The following is a 22290-nucleotide window of genomic DNA, read 5'->3' as shown; positions in this document are numbered from 1 at the left end:
AGATGATAATGCATCATTTACAGCAAGCCTGGAAAAGGTCAGACCTGCTTCCCAGAGTGCCGCTGTTCTGATGCCATGGTGGCAGATATTAAGACAGCGGCTTCTTTCTGACACTATTTGTGCAGGGCTTTGAGAAAGAGGAAACTACAGGCAGTGATCATATTTTATTAAATACACTGCATGCACCACATTCTCCATTGAGTTATTGTTTTTTAGAACACCGATTCTTCACAGTGGAAAAGATGAACATCAGGAGAGGGAGGAGGGAGATGCAAGAGACAGATGGGGGGAAAAAAATCAGAGAGGGTTGCTGGGAATCAAGCAGACCAGGAATGCAGAACTAGCGGATACATAAAACAACGGCATTAAGAAAAAGCAGCCGACATTGTGAATGATGAAACGCTCTCCCACAATCAAGGCCAGCGTCATTAATTGCTCCTGGCCTTTGAACAGGACATTTCTGAGGCATTGCAGGATTTCTGTGAGTTGTTACAATCTCGGCATCTTTAACATTAATGACTGGCTCATTATCCTGTAAACTTCGACACACTGTCTCTCTGCAATTTAAAGAGCATCCATCTGTTGCAAGTACAACAAAACAGCATGCTTTTCAAACAGACTTGTCAGATTTTTACAATCAATTAAAACACTTTCTACATTAATTAGCTTCACACTTCATTTAATAGTTCCACCCCATGTGTGTTTTGTTTATATCTGGTAAACAATTGAAAGTCAATGTGTATCGCCGCATTATCTCAGAAATAACAATTACCACTGATGTGATTTACAATTTTTGGCCACTCTGAGTGTTTGTGCAGGTTTAGGTTGTGACCAGGCCAACTTTATTCAGCCCACTTTGCCCTGTGTGAACAGATGGAAATACCACAGCAGCCTGAGACAGCAGAACCTGCTTTAAATTCAAAATTCAAATTCTCAAGACAAAATCTGTCAGCTATTCCAGTGGAATAATTAGACAACCTTACTGCAAGAATGCGTCCAGACTCAGCACATTGTTCACCTTCACCACACAAGAGAGGAAAGCAATACATAAGAATAAACAAGGTGAAAAAGACAATGAAAAGAGGGACATGACAACCGAAACCAATACAGCATGTCCTTGTCAGAATGAGACCCTATTATACAAAAATCTGTTTTGGGAAAATTCAAGCAGAATTCTTCCATTTAGTAGAATAAACATGTTGGTGTGTTTGTGCTGAACTCAAGGCTGAGGACTGAACATGGGAGACACTTTGGTGCTGTTCCCTATTCAGAACCAGTACACAGTTACTCTGATGTTTCTGAAAAATTCAAATGCTCTTGTTTAGACATGACAGCCTGGCTGCTGCTTTAGTGACAGAGCAGACTTGAGAGTGAGATTTGGAAACGCCACTGGCCTGCTAAACCCCAACACGGTTTCTATGGCAGCGTGGCAGGTTAATCAGGCAGCGGGTGTTATTGGTTCAAGCATCATTTGGGGTAGGTGTGTCCGTTGCCTATGTTTGTGTATAATTTTGTGTGTACTGAAAGACACAAAAAGACCTCAAACCATATCCGTGGTACGAAACATGACAGCATCATGCAGTGATTAGGTTTTATGTCTGATTATTTTTTATGAAATGTACTGTGTGTGCAGATGTGTGTGTGTGTGTGGTTGCTTGAAGCTTTTGAAAGACCACCAGTGTTTGTATGTGTGTGTTACAAAAAGAGGAGAACCCCCAGCAGTCCTTAAACCTGTCCGACTGAGAGCTTAATTTATCATGCAGAGGCAGCAGCTGCAGCTCTTCCTACTTAACGCACGCACGCACGCACACACACACACACACACACACGCACACTGAGGAAAACATCTAACGATGCTCTTGATAGAGGAACTAATACTCTATATTGTGTCTGCATTTATTACAGCTGTAATTCAGTTAATCCATATATTTTGACTTTTAGAGTTAATGTGGAAAGAAGCTGCAAAGTCGTCTTGGACAAACAACAGGAATAGCAACATTTACTTGCACAAAATAGCACTTTTTCACGGTGATGCACGAGTAATAGAGCCGATCCACTCACATCATGAAAGATAGTCAGCCCCTGTCCGGCGCTGTGCAGCGGCTGCTGCTGCTGCTGCTGAGCCCGGAGATGCTTCTGTTTGGCGGACTGCAGACACATAGTGATCATCTCTGTACAAGCCAGCATCTTTGAACGCGACGAAGACGCACCTTGATCGGACCGGAACGCTCTGAGCTGCTGAAGTCTGCGCGGCTGAAGTTGAAATGAGGGTTTTTATCCGCGGAGGAGAGGCGGGCTGCAGGTGTGAGAGATGTCAAGTGAAGGCAGGAGGCGGAGACTCAGAGATGCTCCGCAACTTTGTGGTGCTGCTGCTGACCACAGCCTCCAGCCCCTCCTGCTGGAGCCGATTGGTCCTTTATCTGCGCTCTGCATCTGGACACAAGTGTTAACTGGGCCAAAGGCTTCCTATCCTCTCATAACCTTCTGTATAGGCTTTTCCTCATTTGGTTGCATGGATCATAGAATGCTATAAGAGTGATGCAATCTAAACTGTAACCCACTATAGTAGGTGTAAAATGGGGAATAATTCAATCAAAACACATTTGATTCTCTTATGTGGCCACAGTTCAGAGGTCAAATATGCACTACCAGTCAAAGGTTTGGACACACCCTCTCATTCAGTGGTTTTTATGTGATTATTTTGTACATTGTCGATTAATACTGAAGACAGCAAAACTATAACAGAATACCTATGGAATTATGTTGTAAACAAAAAAAGTGTTTATCTTCAGTATTAATCTACAATGAAGAAAATAATACAAAGAGCCCTATTTCCCCAATATAATATCAGTATATTTTCAATATCAAACACCTGTGAGCATTTGGACAAGTGTTGTACATGTTTATGCAAAATAAATAATCAAAGAAATTCAGATTTCATTTCTTTTTTGTGTTTGTTTTGTAATTTGTGGCATCACAGCTTTGTTCTACTGCCCAATATGAGTTATCTCTACTTTTATCCTGTTTCCACAGAGATACAGGACTCTATATTGCAGTGGAAAAATGAGTCCAAAGTGAGTAAAAAATGTGACAGGAGGGGCTTTGTGTTCAGGGGCTTAAAGTTGTAAAAACTGAATAATTTGAACTTTGAAACTCTACTGGAGCAACTTTTGACAGACACTGCCACCTGCTGGATATTAGGAGTCACTCAACTGGACTTTAAAACATTATTTTATTCCATCAAAATGGCTTTCCTGTATCAGTGTTTGCACTTGTAGTCCTTTTCACCCTGAAAAGGTACACTTATAACTGAAGAGCAATAAAGAAAAAATAAAGAATTGCAGGCCTGCTGTCTGCAGTGGGCTAAATTTAAAGAAAGAAAAATAAATAACAGCATGAATAACCAGACGTACTTTGTTTATCTGCACACTGATGCTATAAAATCAGCTTCCTAAAGCAGAGACTTTAAAGGCAGTGAGACGAGGGGCGGAGCAGAGCAGCTCCTGGACGATCCTTTAAAATTCAGTCTTCCTGAACTTGGGTCAGTTTCACTTTCCATTCCACCTGCCGGCTGCTCACAAGCCACACTCGACGCTGCAGAGAAACAAAACCGAAGTTTAACCTTCTCACTGCTGTGATCTACTTCTCCTTACTGGATCTAAAAGCAGCATTTGTTACCGTAAAGTGGAAGACAGGAAGTGTCTGCTGGAGGCGGCTGGGTTGGATGTGGATTCTTTTACGGACAGCTCTGTCTGCTCACAAATGCGACACATCCCGTGTTACCTGTCGTTCCAGGTGTGATCATGGCTTCTAAAGTGGACCTGAAGGAGGGTGAGCAGCTCAGCTCAGTTTGTTGTGATGGATTGAACCTCATTTCACGTCAGTTACTCATATCAGTCCACCCATGTGCTGTTTTTTCCCTCTTTTTTTGAGTGTGTGAGTGTCAGTGTTGATCTTTGATTTCTTTTTCTAATTTCTATTATTAAACTCTGGCTGTTGCTTTGATCAGTCGTAATGTAATAATAAGTCCTTTCAAATTAAAGGTCACTCTTTTTACTCTTACTTTTCCTTTGACCATTCTTGGTGTGTTACAGGAAGTGACCACAAAGACAAAACAGTGCCATCCACTGGTAGCAAACATCATTAGATAGGAATTAAATGTGCTGGTAATAAGTCATGTGGGGATGTTGAGTTTTCCTTTGCTCTGTGTGCAGCGGAGGAGCTTGCCCTCTCTCTGACTGAAGCCCTGAACAGTGGAGACCGTCAGGAGGCAGTTAAACTGTGTGAACGTCTCTCTGATCTCTGTGTTCCGGTGACCGTAAGCATCAGCAGTCAGGTCTACTGTCAGGACTCCATAAGGTGTGTGTAGGCATGTGTGACTCTCCTGATTTAGACAAATGTTCCCTAAAGAGTAAACCTTGTTGCAGAACCCATATGCCTGAACCCCCAGAGCAAGCCCTAAGGTGACAGTGGCAAGAAAAAAACTCCTTTTTAACGGGAAGAAACGTTGAGCAGAACCGGCTCTTTATATGGGGGGGACACATCTGCCAGCTGGCCGGCGGGTTGAGAGGGACAGAAGAGGTAGAGAGAGAGGGGGAAACACCTGTATCATTTCCAATGAAAAAAAAAACAAAACAAACTTTAAGTCAAATTTGTGAGGGGTATTAATAATTGTGGGCTTGACTGTATATTTATCTGTTGTTTCTTGTGCAACAGTTTAAGGGTTGGAGTGGAGGATGCTCAGTCAGATGCTTACATCCCGGTGACTGTGGTGGTTTCTGCCGGCATGACAATCGCACAACTGAAAGACAAGGTACTGATGGGGAGGCAGACTCTAATCGTTCTTTTTAGTAATTTAAAGCTAGTGAAGGCAGTGACATTTACACTACTGTTCAAAAGTTAGAGATGTCCTTATTTTTTTAAAATCTAGACATTGCTAATGTGGTAAATGAGTATTTTAGCTGGAAACAGCTGATTTTTAATGGAATATCTCCATAGGGCTACAGAGGAACATTTCCAGCAACCATCACTCCTGTGTTCTAATGGTACATTGTGTTAGCTAATGGTGGTGAAAGGCTCATTGATGATTAGAAAACCCTTGTGCAATTATGTTAGCACATGGATTAAAGTGTGAGTTTCCATAGAAAATATGAAAATGTGTGTGACCCCAAACTTTTGAACAGTAGTGTATATTTTTACCTCCTTTAGAAACTGTTCTCAGACTTTAGAATATCTCATTTGTGATGAGAGACTTGGGAAATCACAGGTCTTTTTAGATGGAGGGAATTCCTACGTGCACCTCCTTTCAGATGGTCGAAAGCCTCAGGTGGTGGAAAATCCTGCAAAAAAGCTTGTATTTAACCTTTGGCAACAACTGTATACACTACAAAGAACTCATGAATAGGAAGGTGGAGTCAGACAATAAATTGAGTTTAATATACCAATATATTTTGGGTTTTTTAAAGAGGGGTTGAATATGGTACTTATTCTTTTAAGTTATCTTTTGGACTTATAATATAGGGCATAGAGAGGCAGGAAACAGAGAGAAGAGTGAGGGAGCAAATGGCTGTGGGTCAGACTCGAACCCATGGCCACTACGTCTGGGACTATAGCCTCTTTTTATGGGTTGCCCACTCAACCAGTTGAGCTACCAGTTGAGCTACCAGGGCGCCCAAGGTATTTATTCTTAGTCAGATTATTACCCTTAGTCGATCGCAATTCATAGGCCAGGAGTTTGCATAATATACAGTAATTTTACCTTCCAGAACACTGAAGTTGCAGGTTTATCAGTTCCTCAACCGGTTAATTAGCTTGTTTGGTGTTTTAATAAGTAAATGCAGATCCAAACCAACACCAAAGCCGCACAATACCACAAACAAGTTAACCGATCGAGGCATTACTAGACCAGCAAATCATACGTTCCATGAGTTAAAGTGGCAGTTCTTGGCAAAAGAAGTCTGGCTGATTTCAAGAAAGTGATATAATTTTAGATCCCCCCTGACAGCAAGGTAAAATGGTGAAAATATTGAAGTCCAGTTTACACTTGAACTGAACTTTATTTAGTTTCCTAAAATCTATTTTACTGCTTACAGCAGTACATTGCTTAGCTTCTACATTGTTGTAGTGGTTGTTTTGGTAATGTTTGGGAGATCATCCATGAAAATAGGCATAAGAAACCTTTCTAAATTATTACTTTTTGACTTTTCTGGATGTCTGCCTCCTACAGCTTGAACAATATCCTACCAACCTGTAATACCCTGAACTGAACTGAGTCATGCCTATTAATTCTCTGAAACAGTTGAAATTAATTTTCATCGGATTGTTGTCTGTCTTTCATTCCCAGATCAGCCATGACTTTGGTTTCCACCCGTTGCTGCAGCGCTGGGTGATCGGGAAGCGGCTCGCTCAGGACCAGGAGACGTTATACAGCCACGGTATTCGTCAGAACGGGGACCAGGCTTTCCTCTTCATCCTCTCCGCACACGCTGCTCATCTCACACGGCATCAAGAAAAGCTGGACCAGGAGCAGCAACGTATAGATGGTGAATAGTGCTGACATGCAGATCAACGTTGCAAATAACAGCTAATTTCACTGCCACTTGATCCTTTAAAGTCGTCTGTCAGTGAAGTCGGCAAATGTCCGCTAAAACTGGCCAAGCGCAAAGTGATTGATGGTCTCCTTGTATTGAGCATGCATATTTGCACAAATTACTTACAGTATGCACAGTCATGGACAAACCTAAAGTGACAAGTGATATGGGCATCAATGGTGATTTTATACCTTAGAGTTACTGGTAGCAATTGCACTACTTGCTCAATGCTTGAATTAGTTAAAGTCTGATCAAATATTAAATAGGCAAACCAAAGAAATGATCCAGTCACACTGCAAACCTTTGCTATCTGATAGTGTTTGGTATTTGACACATTTTGGTTAGTATTAAGTATACAGTACTAGAGTTTGGTGGTTGTTTTTCTCTCATCATCCACCAGTGGATAAAGCAAGTCATGTGATCACACTGATGTTTTACAGAATGTTCATCTCTTCTCAGGTATCATGGAGTCGATGCAGGGGATGCAGCTTTTTCCCAGAGGTGGAGGTGTTGGTGAGAAGACAGCTCCTCCTCCGGAGATTCAAGAGACCCCTCCTCCTGTTCCCCCTAAAATCCCGATCATTACCAAACCAGCTGTGCCTCCTAAACCTCAGGTCAGAACATACCGAAACATTATCTCTGCAGAGCGGCTGAGCCTGTAAACATGTCCATACAGAATAGCGTGCAATCATACCATACATCTGTGTTTGTGTGTGTAGGTCGGTTGGTCCTGCACCATGTGTACGTATGTGAACAAGCCAACTCGTCCTGGCTGCGAGATGTGTGGACAGGAACGGCCAGAGGATTACCAGATACCTGAAATCTACCAGCCGGACCAGGAGGAGGCTCAACGAATGCAGCAGGAGCAGCTGGCAATGATGCAGTATGAACAGGTAAGGATTCCTGAAATCCTTTTAGCCTGTTCTCCAATCTATGTCTGTATTTGAGCCCACGCTGATCATGCAGGCTCATTAAAACATATGGTTGTTGTGTGAGAACCATTAGCAGTAGGCCTACAACACAGCACAGCTAGCAGCTACCTGGAGTTGGACAGTTTTCACTTCTAAAACTTAAACTAATAAACTGTGCAGAGGCAGTTGTTGTCACTTTAGTTAACCAAAGAGTTGATTTTTAAAAAATCTTGGTGGTTCTGTAGAGCTGACAACAACACTTCTCAGCTGTTTCACTTTCTATTTCCTGGAAACAGGGGTGATGACATTCGTGATGAGTCATGCAGTTTGTAATCTGAATCTCTCTATTGTCTGTGTACCCCTGTCATACTCTGGAACAAAGGCTCAGCTGGAGGAACGAGAGAGGAACTACATGTACTTGTTGGCGACAGATGACCAGAACCTCATCCTCAACACCACAGAGACAGATTGTCCCATTTGCTTCTCTCCCCTGCAGCCAGACGAGGGCATCGTGCTCAGGGAGTGTCTGCACACCTTCTGCAGGTTTGAGAGCTTTGCAGCCTTTTTAAACTTCTATACTTGAGAGCGTTCACGTTAACGTTCTGTTCACAAACCCAGTGAAAATGTGCATCAGATGTAATTGATACAGCTGCTACAGCTAAGCTTATAATAGAATTCTTCTCGATGGTGCTGCTGCTTTTGTTTTGGATGGCGCGACATTCAAGGAGAACACTTTACACATTTCAGAATTTTCATAATTGTTATGTAATTGAACACAGCTGCTTTTGTTTAACCAGTAATCTAGTAAACATTCAATTTAAATATGAGACCAGAGCTGCCCTTTAGCTCTGGCTGTGTTTGAGAAAAGCAACATTTTGTTGCATTTGTCCACCTCAACCAAACTGACTTGGATTCTCATACAGATTTGTTGATTTAAAACTGTAATACATGTAGAATATGTTTTTCACTTGACTGCTGTGTTTGTTTGGTTTTTTTTGTATGAAACTGAACTGAACTGTGTTATTTGTGAGTATCTGTTGTTATTGCTAGGGACTTTTTTTTTTTTAAAGAGGATCAAGCATGTGTTCAGAAATGTTATGTTTCATAATGTTTGCCAGTGTTTGGGAAATGAGCATTTATGCATTGTTGGTTTTATTTATGTGTCCTTGTTCAGAGACTGTCTAAAAGGGACAATTATAAACAGTCAAGATGCTGAAGTGTCCTGTCCTGAGGAATGCGATAGCAAACTGTTGGACCGAGAGATCAAAGAGGTGAGTGGAATATAGGAGAAAAATGTAAAAACATTCCAATGCATCGTAAAAAAGCTACGTTTGTGATATAATTTTAAAGTAATAAATCATAATATGAATTTATAAACCACGTAGTTGAGTGTTGCAAGTGTGAAAAGAGTTACATTTATATTAACCATGTTAGCCTTTGAGGTCTAATGTGATATATAGGTCTTTGTGTGTGTGTCTACAGTGTTTGGTCAACCTGATAAAACAATATTATTATATTATAATAATTCATATTTTATTCTGCTTCAAACCTGTCTATAAAATGTAAGAAGTTGTAAAAAGGCATTAAATTATTATTCTGCAGTAGGTCAGTGAAGTTGAACTAACAGCAATAAACTAAAAAATTCCACTCACTCACAGATGAAGTGAATAATGCTTATTATCTACGAACAGCTGCACAAGTGAAGTTATGGGAAGTATTTGACAGTAAGTGAACAGTTTGTTCTTGCAGTAGCAATCTTGGGTAGGGAGAAATGCTCAGATGTAAAGACCTATTTGATCCAGTCATTGTGTATTAGTACATAGCATCTCAAACAGGGCTGGTTGTATGTTTGTCTCTTCACTGTACAACATATTAGGCTTTGGACATTTAATCAAATGTCAGTGCTCCATGTTATATACTCATTCATCACCATCTCCAACAAAACACACTCTAAAAAATAGCAGACAACATGACCTCATTTCTCTCATGTAAATGTGACAGCCGTTACATTACGTAACTTCTACCTTTGTCTCTCTGGTATTTATGGTATGACCCTGGGTGCAGCTGCTCACAGAAGAGGAGCACCAGCGCTTCCTGGAGTTGCGTCTCAGCATTGCAGAAAGTCGCTCGGAGCACAGCTTCCACTGTCAGACTGCCAACTGTCGAGGGTGGTGCATCTACGAGGATGAAGTCAACGAGTTCAACTGTGAACTCTGTGATGAAACCAACTGCATCCTCTGCAGGGTAGCTTTATGGCGTTTATTAAATTAACCCATGAAGGTTTTGTTTCTTCTTTTGTAATTACATTGTGTATCTTTTCAGGCCATCCACAAAGACATGAATTGTAAGGATTACCAGGATGACCTGCGCATCCGTGCACAGAACGACGAAGCGGCTCAGAAAACGAAGCAGATGTTAGAGGTGGGTCAGCTTTAAAACCCTGTGTGGTTACCCAGATAGTCAAAATCTGTTTTGGAGGATGTTAAACAATGAGCACATATGTACTCAATGCTGGTTTTATATTAGGTGTGGATTGAGAAACACTTTTACTACAGTTTTGCATTTGAAAAAAAGCGCTCCCTTATTGTTGAGAATATGTTTCAAGGTTTGCCAAATAATTTTAACATATTAAGGTTCGTTTTGAGTCAGCAGAATTATTACTTACCAAGGCACGGCGGAGTTATGTTTTTCAAGATTTCAGCCATCGGAAAAGATACAACAACTGAGCAGCCTTGGTGGAGTATTGCGCTCTCTGAGTGCTTTTCGTGTTAGTGTTGTGTAACCATTTCATTTTGATTGTTTTTGCACACTTTTTAAAAATCTAAATCTCAGAATTGCATCTAAGTTCTATTCAGCACTGATGAGTACTTTTTGTATTTTTCTCTCTGTGGCTACTGTTTAAATTCATGCTGTTTTTGTTGTATTTCCCTCAGAGCATGCTACAGAATGGGGAGGCCATGAAGTGTCCACGGTGTGACGTCATTGTCCAGAAAAAAGATGGCTGCGATTGGATCTGCTGTTTGATGTGCAGGACAGAAATCTGTTGGGTCACCAAACAAGCTCGATGGGGACCAAATGTAAATGTGTATTCATATATGGATATTTCAGTGTTCAGGAAAGTTGCTGTAGCATGTATCTGTATATGCATCTGACTCTTCTTTTATTTCTCCTTTTACCTTCACAGGGCAATGGTGACATATCAGGAGGCTGCAGATGTCGAGTCAATAACAAGCCTTGTCATCCCAACTGCCAAAATTGCCACTGAGCGCAGCACACTAAACAACACATGCTGCTGTAAGGACATGCACTATCTGGGTAAACTCTTCTGGTGCTTACCTCTGTGGCTTAGTACTGCATACATTAATGTGTTCTATTGATTTATTTCGGCCTTGATTTCAGTGGTATGCTGACAATGCTAAGTTGTGCTGCTGCTGAAGTATATCTTTCTTCTGCAACCACAGATAAACCTTACATAAGCAGTACAAACTGCCAGCTATCTCCTCTAAACGTGTATATATATATATATATATATATATTTTTTTTTTTTGTTGTTGTTGTTGTATGAATTAATGCTTAAGAACAGTCTGACCTCTGGATACTGATTTAATCACAGTTCAGTTTGATGCAATAAGATTGTGATGCTTGAATTTGGATCAGAACTTTGAAAGTCAGAACTTTGATCAGAACAAATGCACCAACATGTAAAAGTGTCACTCCACAGTTATCAGCTCCAAAGGGCTTTCCTGTAAAGGAGACCTACAACTAATTATCTACAATAATTTTCATGAATTAATAATTTATTTTACAACTCATCACTATGAAACAAAATTAAAGACAAATGAATGCTTACAGTTACAGATGTCTTCCAAACCAAACTGACCATGAAGATTTTTTTCGAAGTTGTAACTTTGAGTTTTTGCTTAGCAAGTGACATAATTGTTGATCTGTTGTGGGATTTGTAAGCAATGGATTTTCTTTCAGTCGACTAAGCAGACTGTGGTGAAGGATGTTTTATGTTTTAAACGTTTACATTGAATGTGTACATAATGCAAACCGGGTTGCTCGGACACCCAAATGCCTTTAAGTATTAGGGATAACCATAGTATGGTGAACAATTAATGATGCTGTATTTTATTTAATTCTTTCTCCGTAGTTCTTCAATGTTTATTCCTCAGGAATTACAGGCTCAAGTATACCATCACAAATGCAGGATATTTTGTTTATGCCTTGTGTCTATGAGGCTTGTTGGGCTTTACCACTATTTGAAACATCCGTTTTAAACCATCTTTGTCAAATTGTCTTCAGTAAGGAAGCACACCTTTAAAATATGGACTCTCAACATTCAAGTTGCTCTTCTTTGAATCCAAAATGAAAATCTATATATGTATAATGCCAGACTGAGCCTGATGAAGCATTAGATTCTGACAGTTCTGCTGTGTAAAGACTTCACTTGAGGTTCGCATTAACATTAAAATATGGCTTATAATAATAGTCGTATTTTGTTTGAACTGTGCATGTTTTTTTGGAAGTGATACGCCTTAATTTGGTTAAACTGGAACCTCAAAGCATAATATCTTGGCATTATCGTAACAATGATGTCAAAGTACTGGGATTAACTGAAGCTGCTGGGTTAAGCCTGATAAAATATGGTTTAGGATGAAAAAGCTAACTTGGTGTTGAGCTTTACTGTAAAAACTGAATTTGAGAGGTCCACAATGGTCAATATACTCTTTGTAGCTAAATATAGAGACCCAACAAATACATTCAACATTTTCACTAGTTTATTAGCATTCTCTTGTACAACTTTACATTAGTATGACAGTTTTGTTATAACAAAATAAACATAAAAGGCAGATAAATCATTTAGTGCAATGACAATAAATGAATACCACTGAGTGCGGACATGTGGTGCATTACAATACTGAACAACTATGCTCTCAGGAACCTAAGAGCATATCTGGGCATGTGCCAGGTCACCTTCAGTTTGATCAGTTCATAGATCCTTTACCAGCAGAATCAGGGGTTCACTGTAAAGGCATTAAACTAAATCACTCTTAATGCAGGAATAGTGTTCAGTTTGGAATATACCGCAGCAAAAACAGCATCTCAACATCACTTTGACAACTTCAACTTAACTGAGAAGTCTTGTGTAGGTGACCTAGAACTCAAGTCAGTAATTGTGAGAATACATAATAAAGATCACAGACAATCCAAATTCACCATCTTAAAAAGACGCTCTCGATGTTCTCTGACAAACTGTAACTAAGCTGTGTAGTTTCTGTAAAGACTAGGGTGTTTGGTTGAGTGCCAAATCACTGAAACCTATCAAAGCCTCTATTGAAATATGTGATTGAATGAAAATTACTGATCCATTAAAATGCATTGGACTGCGTCAGAAATGCAAATGCTGCTCATCCAATTTACTAAATGGCATGTGCTCAAATAAAGCAGAAGTCATGTTTAAAACAAAAATACTATACAGCATTATTCTGCAGGTTTAGGCCCTTTTTTTCGGCACCCTTTCAGTAGTAGTGAGCAAAGCACCTATCAAACAAATGGTAAAGTAAAAAAAAAACTAATGCAGTCAGTGCAAATCAGACACGCCACTGTGCCTATCCAAACACTAGGTATACGCTTGATTTTACTTACTTATTCCACTTCTGATAGTTTATAAGGAGAGATCTGACCATCTACTCCAGAAAAACTAACACAGAAAATAGCCGTTCGGGGCAACGAAACACAGACACATTTCAAGGTTGTGAGACCAAACATTTAAGGAATTCGAGAGCTCTCGATAAACCGTTCTGATATGGTTGATTGTTCGTTTTCTGGACTGTGTAAACTGTATGCTATCACAGGGGCTAATCCTTAGATTTACATTTGGACATACAAAAATAAGTCTCAAGTAGGCTATATTACATTTACTTCATTAACACCAATTGCATTTCGGAATTTTGTACCAACAGATAACTGACCCCAGCCACGAGCCACAACCAAATGTATGTCAAAGGTGACACCTGGTGATATGGATCCCAAAGACAAATCTGTATTTTTTTACATGACAAAAAAAAAACCTATTTCAGATAGAGGACAAAATTACCTAAAGATGGTGACCCTAAAAGTGCCTGTGTGTCATGTTGCTATACAATTACTTACATACCTCAAAATTAAGAAACAGTAAATTATACAAAGAGAGGATTCTATTAATCCTCTATTTGGTCTCAGTCCGGGTATCAAATAGACAACGAATGGGTTGCGACGACACACACGCTCGCACGCACTTGTACATTCACTCCAGCTTTCAAAATTGGCAGCAGTTTCAAGTGTTGTGAGTCCACCAAGCTTTCAGCATAATCTCAGTGAGCATAACTCATAATCAGATTATCCTAATATGAAATATAAATTAACTTTAATGATGACACCATCCATAATAGTGTTTAGAAATAGTCTCTTCATTGTAACCGGAAGGATTCTTCATTTCAGAATACCAGCAGCTGTTACACTGGTGCACACTCTTCAGGTATCATAAAAAGGCCCCACAGCAGTGGCCTTACAAGCCCTAAGAAGAGTGGGATGTTTAGACACATCCAACAAGATGAAAGAGGAGCGTTAAGTGGTTCAGTTTATAGAGTATGTTCCAAATGGTGTTGCAGACTCTGGTTTGTGGTTTAGTTGGCTAAATGGTTCTTGGAAACAGACCTGCCAGCTTCTTTCAGTCAAGCAGTGTAGGGGTAAAAGAGAAGCAGTTCAAGGAAATAAGTCCAGTTTAGGGGCCCACTCCAGAGCAGTATTGACCACAGCCAGAGCCGCTGCCCCTAAAGCCACCGTCAGACCCATGACTGCCAATCGAACAAACCGCCTGGCTGCTGACGGTTGGGCCACCGTCACCACAGAGTTCACTGCTGAGCTCTCCAGCGCAGCCTGTTTTTGTTTGCGTCGACGACGGAGAACTGAGTCTGGTCGTTGTTGAGTGGACGCAAGGTCAAAGTCTTTAAAGGTAGAGGCTGCCGTGCTTATGACGTTAACAGACAGATACAGATTGAGAGAAAAAGAGACAGAAAGTGATAGAGTTATAGAAAGGCAAAGAATTGGGTTTGTTAAAAGGCAAATCACTGCGTATAACAATAGTTAGTGAGAGTATGTAGTAGCAGAATAATACAATTCATACCACTGAGGCAAGTAGTATCAGTAAAGGTAATGTGCTTACATGTGCTAACTCTAAAAATTTTAGTACCTTTCATGCGAGACAGCTTCTCTTGCAAGTTCAGAGGGAGGAAACTGGACAAAGAGGTCTCCTGCCCGGCTGATCAGTGTCTCATATGGCAGATCCTGGGGAATCTGAGACAGGAGGTGATGAACCATGGCCATATCACATTCACAATCCAACACCTCCTCCTCTCTGTACAGCACGATCTGTAACACAAATAAGATATAAAGACACATTAGTCTTATAAACCTTATCTAACCTCAGGGTTTTACACAGCTGCAGTGATATAATCATACAGGAAGAGATCAATTTATCAGCTCCGTATCATAAAGGGCAATCAAGTCAACATTCAACCATCAGCTTTCTGAATGCAGTTGATATCATGACATCACTGCATTCTAGCAAACTACAATTTGTTTTCACATAACTCTCACTGACATAATACTACACATTATATTCTCATGATGTCACACACGCTTCTAAGCGGTGACAAACCTGTACAAGTTACTCAAAGCTTCGGGCTCACAAGTAAAAAAAGGAAACTCACATAGATGTTTAAGAATTTGGAAATGCTTAATGCTTGATTTCAATAACATAATTCATGGGCTGTAAATTAAACCTGAAGTTCTAAATATGTGCCTCAGCTAAGGAGGAGTGGGGATTACAAAAAAACTCACCACAGCAGCAAAGTAGATGGGCATCAGTGGATGGCAGGCCAGGAAGAAGTCATACAACCGTACGACATGGCGGAAGTCTGACAGGACATGGCCAAACCAGGTGATCAGCCAGCTGAGAGCAAAGACGGTCCCCACCTCTGCCCTTAGAATCAATCAGACAGATGACGTCAACTCACAAGCTTTACAACACACAAAAAATTTATGTTTTGTAAATGATCCACTTTAGGCACTGTATATAGCACCTACCATGAGAATATTATAGGATCAAAAACTGAAAGTCAGACATGAAGGCCAACTGTCATGTTAGCCCTGTAAGTCCAGGATTTAAGGACCTGTGTCAGCACTTGAGCTGTCATAATAGGATCAGTGTGCTGCAAAAGCAGTCACTCTTCACTCCCTCACTTTATTATCATGTGAGCAAACTGAGACACAGCATTAACCTTTGCTCTTAAAAAAAAAAAAAAAAGATACAATGCCGTATGTGTGTAGCAACAGTAGATGATATGCATGATAATGTTAAATGAGGGTGCATGTACCAGGAATTACAGAATTCCATTTCGAAAATGTGATCAGAGCTGAGACATTTTTATTTCTGTAAATACAATGTTATGTCTGTCTAATAAGAAAAGCTACTAACATAAGTATTCTTCATTTCCTGGAGCTAACTAAACTGCTGGGAAAAAATGCTATAGACACTTACTGTTCCATGAAGTCATGCACTTCAGGGTTGACCCTTTCAATGATGGGCATCAAATAGTTAAGAATGTGTTTTGTGTTGTCCATGGTGGGATCCATGAAGTCCCTGAGGATGAAACAGATAGCGTGTTTTTAGTGCACAACAGTGAGACTTTTCTTCGAAGCACAACCAAATGAGGCCTGCTTCAACTGTATCTAATGTAGGCACCTGAGGTGATGTGTGGATAGCTTCTCCACTAGAGCAGTCGCTAGGCGCTCTCCCAGGACCAATAAGAAGGTGACAACAATATCATGGTATCCTTGGTAGTAGTGCAGCTGTGGGTTACGTTTCAGAACTCTGAGGATGATGTCAATTAGCTCTTCCTGAAGACCCTCTCTCTGCTCGTCTGGCATACCTGCACAAGTCCACCCAAAATAAAATACAGTTAGCTTATGTCAGCTTTGAGTATGATACTCCATCAAGAGCCCCACAAACTTCAATGAGAATGGGCAGAAATCACCACGGTGTCAACATTTTCCTCCTTCCAAAAAAGCAGTTTTCCTTTGAGAAAAGTATTACAGCAACAGATCCTAATCTAAGAATCTGAGTATTAGTACTAGTGTAATAGCTGGCAGAGGTTTCAGCAGCGCAGAGTGGAAGACAAGGCTACAAGCTTAAAGAGCACTTGAGTAATTCTGTTTGTTAGCAAAGTTATCTAGAATCAAAAGTCACCAGAACAGCAAATAGTGACAGAGCTGTTTTCAGATTATACTGATCTGTAGAATAATAAATAAATGGTTGTAGTGGGTATTTTGCCCTGTCTATTGACACCAAAATATTATGAACACTTTTCAAAATAATGCAACTGCAATATTGACATTCGTGACAGTTTGTTGAGCAGAAATGGATTCTACTCACCAGGTGGGAACCTCCGCAGTGAGCGCTGGACGTCCAACAACACCTGGTTGTAGTCCTTGTTATTTTCCCGCTCTACTGTTTCTGCACAAGACATGTTACATCAGTAAATGCTGTAAGTGGGAGAGCTTGCACCTGCTAACACTGTGTGATAAAATGTGTCCTGCATTGTGGGAAAAGGACATGATGTGTAATTGCATGCGCTAGATATGAAAAACCGCCAGCTGATCCAAAATGCTGCAGCCGGAGTTCTGGCAGAAACTGGCAACAGAGATCATATTTCTTCCATGTTAGCTTCTCTTCAGTGGCTAGAATTTTAAATCCTTCTGGTTAAAATACAAACCACTTAATCGTCAAACTCTTTCAAATCTTAAGGACCTTACGGTACGATTTTGTGCCAATAGAGCATTTTGTTCTCAGTGTGCAAGCTTATTTGTGGTTCAAATAATTACTGAAAGCAGAATAACCTTCAGTTATCTCCTGAGCTGTCAAACCAGCACCCAGTTTGGGTTGGGAACAGAAACAGTGTTTCTACTTTTAAGATTAGGCTTAAAATGTTTCTGTTTTATAAATCCTATTGTTAGGACTGGCCTTAGATGACACTGAACCACTCCCTTGTTATTTTGCTTTGGGCCCACACTGCTGGGGAATTTCCCATGATGCAGTGAGCACCTCCCCTCTACTCCACACACCTGCTATTTATCGAACACCATTGCACATCACAAACCTTGTGTCTCCTCTGTCCTCCAGTTTGATTTGTCCTCTCTGCAGTTATCTGTGGGTCCGGAGCTACACATTGCTGATCTGCGGTTACTGGCCTAACCAGCATTACCAATGTTGTTTGCTTTTGTCTGTTTTCTCCCTGCTGTCCTTTACTTTCACACTAACCAGTCGAGGCAGATGATCACCCTCCTGATTCTGTTTGAGTTTTTTTTCTGTTAAAAGATAGCTATCATTTTTTTCTTTGATTATATTTGTGTAAATGTGCTTTCAAATGAACCATAGAAAAATACATTGATGCAAATTAACAGTTTGAGCATAATTATTTGAGCAAACCATTGCCATTTTTCTTATTTTGACAAATATGTCACATAGTATTTTCTGCAACAGTTTTTAGGTTGAAGGCCCAACGTGACACCATTTTTTTCTAATCTGGTTATATTTCAATTTAGGTAAAGAATGTGGTAAGGACAGCTTAAATGTGATCTTGGACATGATATTAAAGGATTACAATTGTGACATGCGTTGAAACGCATTTTAGATTGAGCAAGTTTTCATGAAGTGATGTCATGGGGACAACAATTCACATACTGTCAAATGTTAAATTCAAGAATAAAGCTCTCTTAGGAACTTTCCAGAAAATTTAAAGAGTCTGAGACACCGTGGGTCATTTTGGGTAAAATCTCATCTTACTATGTGAAGTGAGATGACTTATGTTGCGAGTTGGCCCTATATGTATAAAACTGAATTCAACTGACTATGTGGCCTGCATTGTTGTCAGTGTAAGCATATGTAAGTAAAAACAGACACAAGTAGCCAACATCATACCTGGCTCTTGATCCAAGACGTCCGGGGGGACGTTGAGAAGCCTGGGCCAGACCTGGCAGCGTATCTCATCAGTCAGCAGTCCTCCTTCACTGATAGCCATCCTCCTCAGAGTTGCCACATCCACCGGACTCACACTGAGGGCCTGCGTGATGTCCGCAATTTTCCTCTTCCTTCTGGTGTCCCAGTCTGAGACAGGTAATACGGTGTTTAGCTACTTTGTCTCTGTTGACTTTAATCTTGCAATACATGCAGCGAACACACTTAAAGGCGGTATAAAGGCCGGATTAGACGTGGTATTGTCATTAAAAGTTAAATCTGGAGACCGTCTTTACTGTTCAAGCATCAAGAAAGTAACAAGGCAGAAGACAGTTCACATGACACTTAGCAACCGTTACCTTGCTTTCCATTCACTGGCGACGAAGCACCGACATTTCTGGATCTCATCATTGTGTTTCTCCACTTCTTAGTGCGTCCTCGTTAGATAATAGCTGCCATTCCCCTTTTTGTTTGGCCAACTCCAATGTAGCCGTTCGTGGCTTCCAAGGTAAAGCTAGCTAGCTGTCTAATTAGCAAGGCCAGCCTCACACAAACACGGCCCGATAGTTAGTTAGCCATTCAGTGTTAGCTAGTTAACAAGCTAACACAGCGCTGCCCTGGTTCCGAAACGGCTATTTTCAGCGGCACAGCCATCGTTACTGGGACCACTGACGAACCGGTTGACAAGGAAAAACACAGCCTGGTGGTAGAGCGGTTACACCAAGGAAACGTCTACATGTTTACATCGGCGGAAGCGACCGAGGATACAGCAGCATTAGCCTCCCTGCTCAGACGGAGTGATGACGTAGAGTCAAGATGATAGGAGGTCACCAAGAGGAGGCGTCACGCTTCCTGACTTTATCAATATGGCCCTACCAATACTAATACTACATTTTTTTCAATGTACGTGCAATACTGATGCTACATCTTCACTGTAAAATAAATATGTGCATGTTTACAGGTTTGTGAGTATATATATATATAGAGAAGTGACACCTTTGTTTTCAAGCAAGACACTGATCTGAAAGTATCCAGCTAAAGCTTCACTAAATGGCCTAAAGACAATAAAATAAGGCGAACACTCTGAAGCGGACAAGTCAGAATCCAGACCTTAATCGAACTGAGAATTTGTGGCAGGACTTGAAAAGCGCTTTTCACTCATGATCCCTGTGTGATCTGACAGTTTCGCAAAGACGAGAGGACTCAGAATGGCTTATCTATTAAATGTTGGACAAACATATATATATATATATATATATATATATATATATATATATATATACATATACATATATAACATATATATATGTGTGTGTGTGTGTGTGTGTGTGTGTGTGTGTGTGTGTATATATATATAGAGAGAGAGAGAGAGACTCACAAACCTGTAGAAAAATGCTTTCTAGGCATAGCCTCTCATAAAGTGCATATAGTTAAAGAGCCTGAATTTAAAGTGCCTGAATTCCTCAATGTTCAAACGTTTGATTGTCAGTCAGCCATGTCTTATACTGTCTCTTAAAACTGACAAAAGTGGAAATTTCTCTGATAGCTATAGGTAAAGTATTCCAGTTTGTCCAACATTTAATAGATAAGCCATTCTGAGTCCTCTCGTCTTTGCGAAACTGTCAGATCACACAGGGATCATGAGTGAAAAGCGCTTTTCAAGTCCTGCCACAAATTCTCAGTTCGATTAAGGTCTGGATTCTGACTTGTCCGCTTCAGAGTGTTCGCCTTATTTTATTGTCTTTAGGCCATTTAGTGAAGCTTTAGCTGGATACTTTCAGATCAGTGTCTTGCTTGAAAACAAAGGTGTCACTTCTCTTGCAGACTGCATCAGGTTGCCCCCTAGGATTTCCTTATACTTTGCTGTATTAGGTTTACCTGCTACCTTTACAGCACTTCCAAGGCCTGTTGCTGATAAGTAGTAGTTCCAACATCATGATGCTTCCACCACCATGCTTCACAATGGGGATGGTATGTTTGTGATAATGTGCAGTGTCTGGTTCCTGCCAGATTTATCATCTAGTCTGATGATCAAAAGGTTCAATTTGATCTCAGACCAAAGAATCTCCCCTCAAGTTGACTTCAGAGTCTGCCACTGTCACAGTCACAGCCAGAGGCTGTGATTAGGTGGCAGTGCTCTCTCCTCCTCCAGTCTGTTTTTTCTGTCTCTAGGTGTGTGGCAGTGGTGGGCAGCAGGTGTGGCTGATTACCAATCAGCTGATCGGGTGCAGGTGGGAGTCGCTCATCAGGCTGGCTGGGCTCACTATAAAGAGTGACTCCTCTTGTCAGTTGGTGCCGAACCGTCTCCTAACAGTTAGTGTTGCAACTAGATCTGTCTGAGCCACTGCGTTTCCTAGTTCTGCATCTAATCCTGTTCTCTCTGTGCAGTATTGACTCCTGCCTGCTTCTGTTTACCGTCTCTTCTGGTTGGAAAGCCACCTGGCTGAGGCTTCCTGGCTCTACGAGGACTGGGGCTTTCTCCAAGGAGTCTCAAGAGGCTAAGGAGGACTTTGGCTGCTGCCACGCCACTACAGGAACGCCATTCCACTGGGAGCTGGAACCACCGTCGCAGTCCACTTACCTGCAGCCTAGGATTCCAACTGTTGGCTGCCGAACACCTAGGACAAGAATCGTTGGTTCTGACTTCATACCAAAGAGAGACTATTCAGCTAAGTTCTCGTTCTAGCAGCATCAGAGAATAGAGCATTGTTGTTTTGTATAGTTGTTGTTCCTGCTTGTTTAGTGGGATTCTGGGATTAAAGTTTGGGTGATTTGTGTGAACTAGGTTTAGTAGTTAAAGTTTTGTAGTTTTTCTGCTTGGAGTTATCAAAGGTGGGTTAACTATTCTGTATATAGTGTTTACACCTTCCCTCTAGAAAGTCTTGTTTTGTTATGTTTACTGCGTCTTCTAAGTTACTTCCCTTTCTGGTAAAATAGTTCTGGTTGTAGTTGTTTTTGGTCTAGCTGTTGTACAATAAAATCTTGTTTAAATTGAGTCACTCGTCTGCTGTCATTTCCCTGCTCTTGAGCCTCTGCACCCGCCGTAACAGCCACATGCCTTCTGCAGAACTCTTGAGATTTAACAAATGTTTTTCAACGATGGCTTTCAAATTGTCCAAAAACCTTTGACTGGTGAAGAATGATTAACAGTTGTTGTATGTACAGTCTCTCCCATCTCAGCTGTTGAAACTTTTAACTCCTTCAGAAGAATCATAGGTGTCTTGGTGGCCTCCTTCACTAGTCTGTCCTAGTTAGTCGGTTTTTGAGGACAACCTGCTCTCGGCAGATTTCTGCATGTCATATACAATGTGTTTCTATATGATGGCTTTAACTGTACTCGAAGGGATATTCAGAGACTTGTATCCATCGCCTGAGCTATACTTTTCAATAACTGTTGCCTTGTGGGTGATTTTGATCAATATTTATGAATAAGATTTACTTTATTGTCACATTTAGATGTTGCTATACTTTAACTGCAACATACAGAATTTATCTTTTGAAAAAAATAAAACGCAATTTGATTATTGCCATTTAATTTTGACCCCTTCCGTGGTTTACCCTTCATTTGGTGTTGCCTTTTTTGACCATCTGCTCTTTCTACTTCTTGATTACAATAGATTAGAAATCTTTTATTCTGGAGGAAAATAATTAGTTTTTTTTAACTTCAACGCTACATTTGGATTTGTATTTCAAAATAATGTATTCCATTATTCAAACACTGCTTTGACAC

At 40.6% G+C, this 22290-nt stretch overlaps 3 protein-coding genes and 1 long non-coding RNA gene across 4 annotated transcripts in view; 2 read left to right on the top strand and 2 right to left on the bottom strand.

Moving 5' to 3' along the window:
• Positions 1–2371, bottom strand: part of necab3 (N-terminal EF-hand calcium binding protein 3) — a 41059-nt gene extending 38688 nt beyond the window's left edge. The window contains exon 1 of the mRNA XM_023281842.3: positions 2062–2371. Within this exon, the coding sequence (XP_023137610.1) occupies positions 2062–2187 (126 nt within the window). The 5' untranslated portion in view covers positions 2188–2371. The remainder of the gene's footprint in view (positions 1–2061) is intronic.
• Positions 2372–3514: 1143 nt separating this feature from the next.
• On the top strand, positions 3515–11356 carry rbck1 (RanBP-type and C3HC4-type zinc finger containing 1). The gene is made up of 12 exons (XM_023281844.3): positions 3515–3831; positions 4215–4359; positions 4717–4813; positions 6344–6542; positions 7050–7204; positions 7310–7483; positions 7884–8044; positions 8676–8772; positions 9566–9745; positions 9824–9922; positions 10435–10578; positions 10686–11356. Exons 1-12 carry the CDS (start codon positions 3804–3806, stop codon positions 10764–10766), a joined length of 1560 nt encoding a protein of 519 aa, XP_023137612.2. The 5' UTR covers positions 3515–3803; the 3' UTR covers positions 10767–11356.
• A 908-nt stretch (positions 11357–12264) lies between these two features.
• tbc1d20 (TBC1 domain family, member 20) lies at positions 12265–19374 on the bottom strand. Its single transcript, XM_023281845.3, has 8 exons — positions 18920–19374; positions 18525–18710; positions 16980–17060; positions 16290–16476; positions 16086–16187; positions 15386–15527; positions 14736–14914; positions 12265–14513 (listed from the first exon to the last, which is right to left on the bottom strand). Exons 1-8 carry the CDS (start codon positions 18969–18971, stop codon positions 14249–14251), a joined length of 1194 nt encoding a protein of 397 aa, XP_023137613.1. The 5' UTR covers positions 18972–19374; the 3' UTR covers positions 12265–14248.
• A 569-nt stretch (positions 19375–19943) lies between these two features.
• Positions 19944–21555, top strand: LOC129349017 (uncharacterized). The gene is made up of 2 exons (XR_008601811.1): positions 19944–20873; positions 20949–21555. It is a non-coding gene; the product is annotated as an uncharacterized LOC129349017 (long non-coding RNA).
• Positions 21556–22290: the final 735 nt, after the last annotated feature.

Source organism: Amphiprion ocellaris, chromosome 5 (genome assembly GCF_022539595.1).
Source record: "Amphiprion ocellaris isolate individual 3 ecotype Okinawa chromosome 5, ASM2253959v1, whole genome shotgun sequence".
Classification (NCBI taxonomy): domain Eukaryota; kingdom Metazoa; phylum Chordata; class Actinopteri; family Pomacentridae; genus Amphiprion; species Amphiprion ocellaris.
The sequence above is the reverse complement of the archived record's forward strand: the minus strand, read 5'-3'. Positions and strand labels throughout refer to the sequence as shown.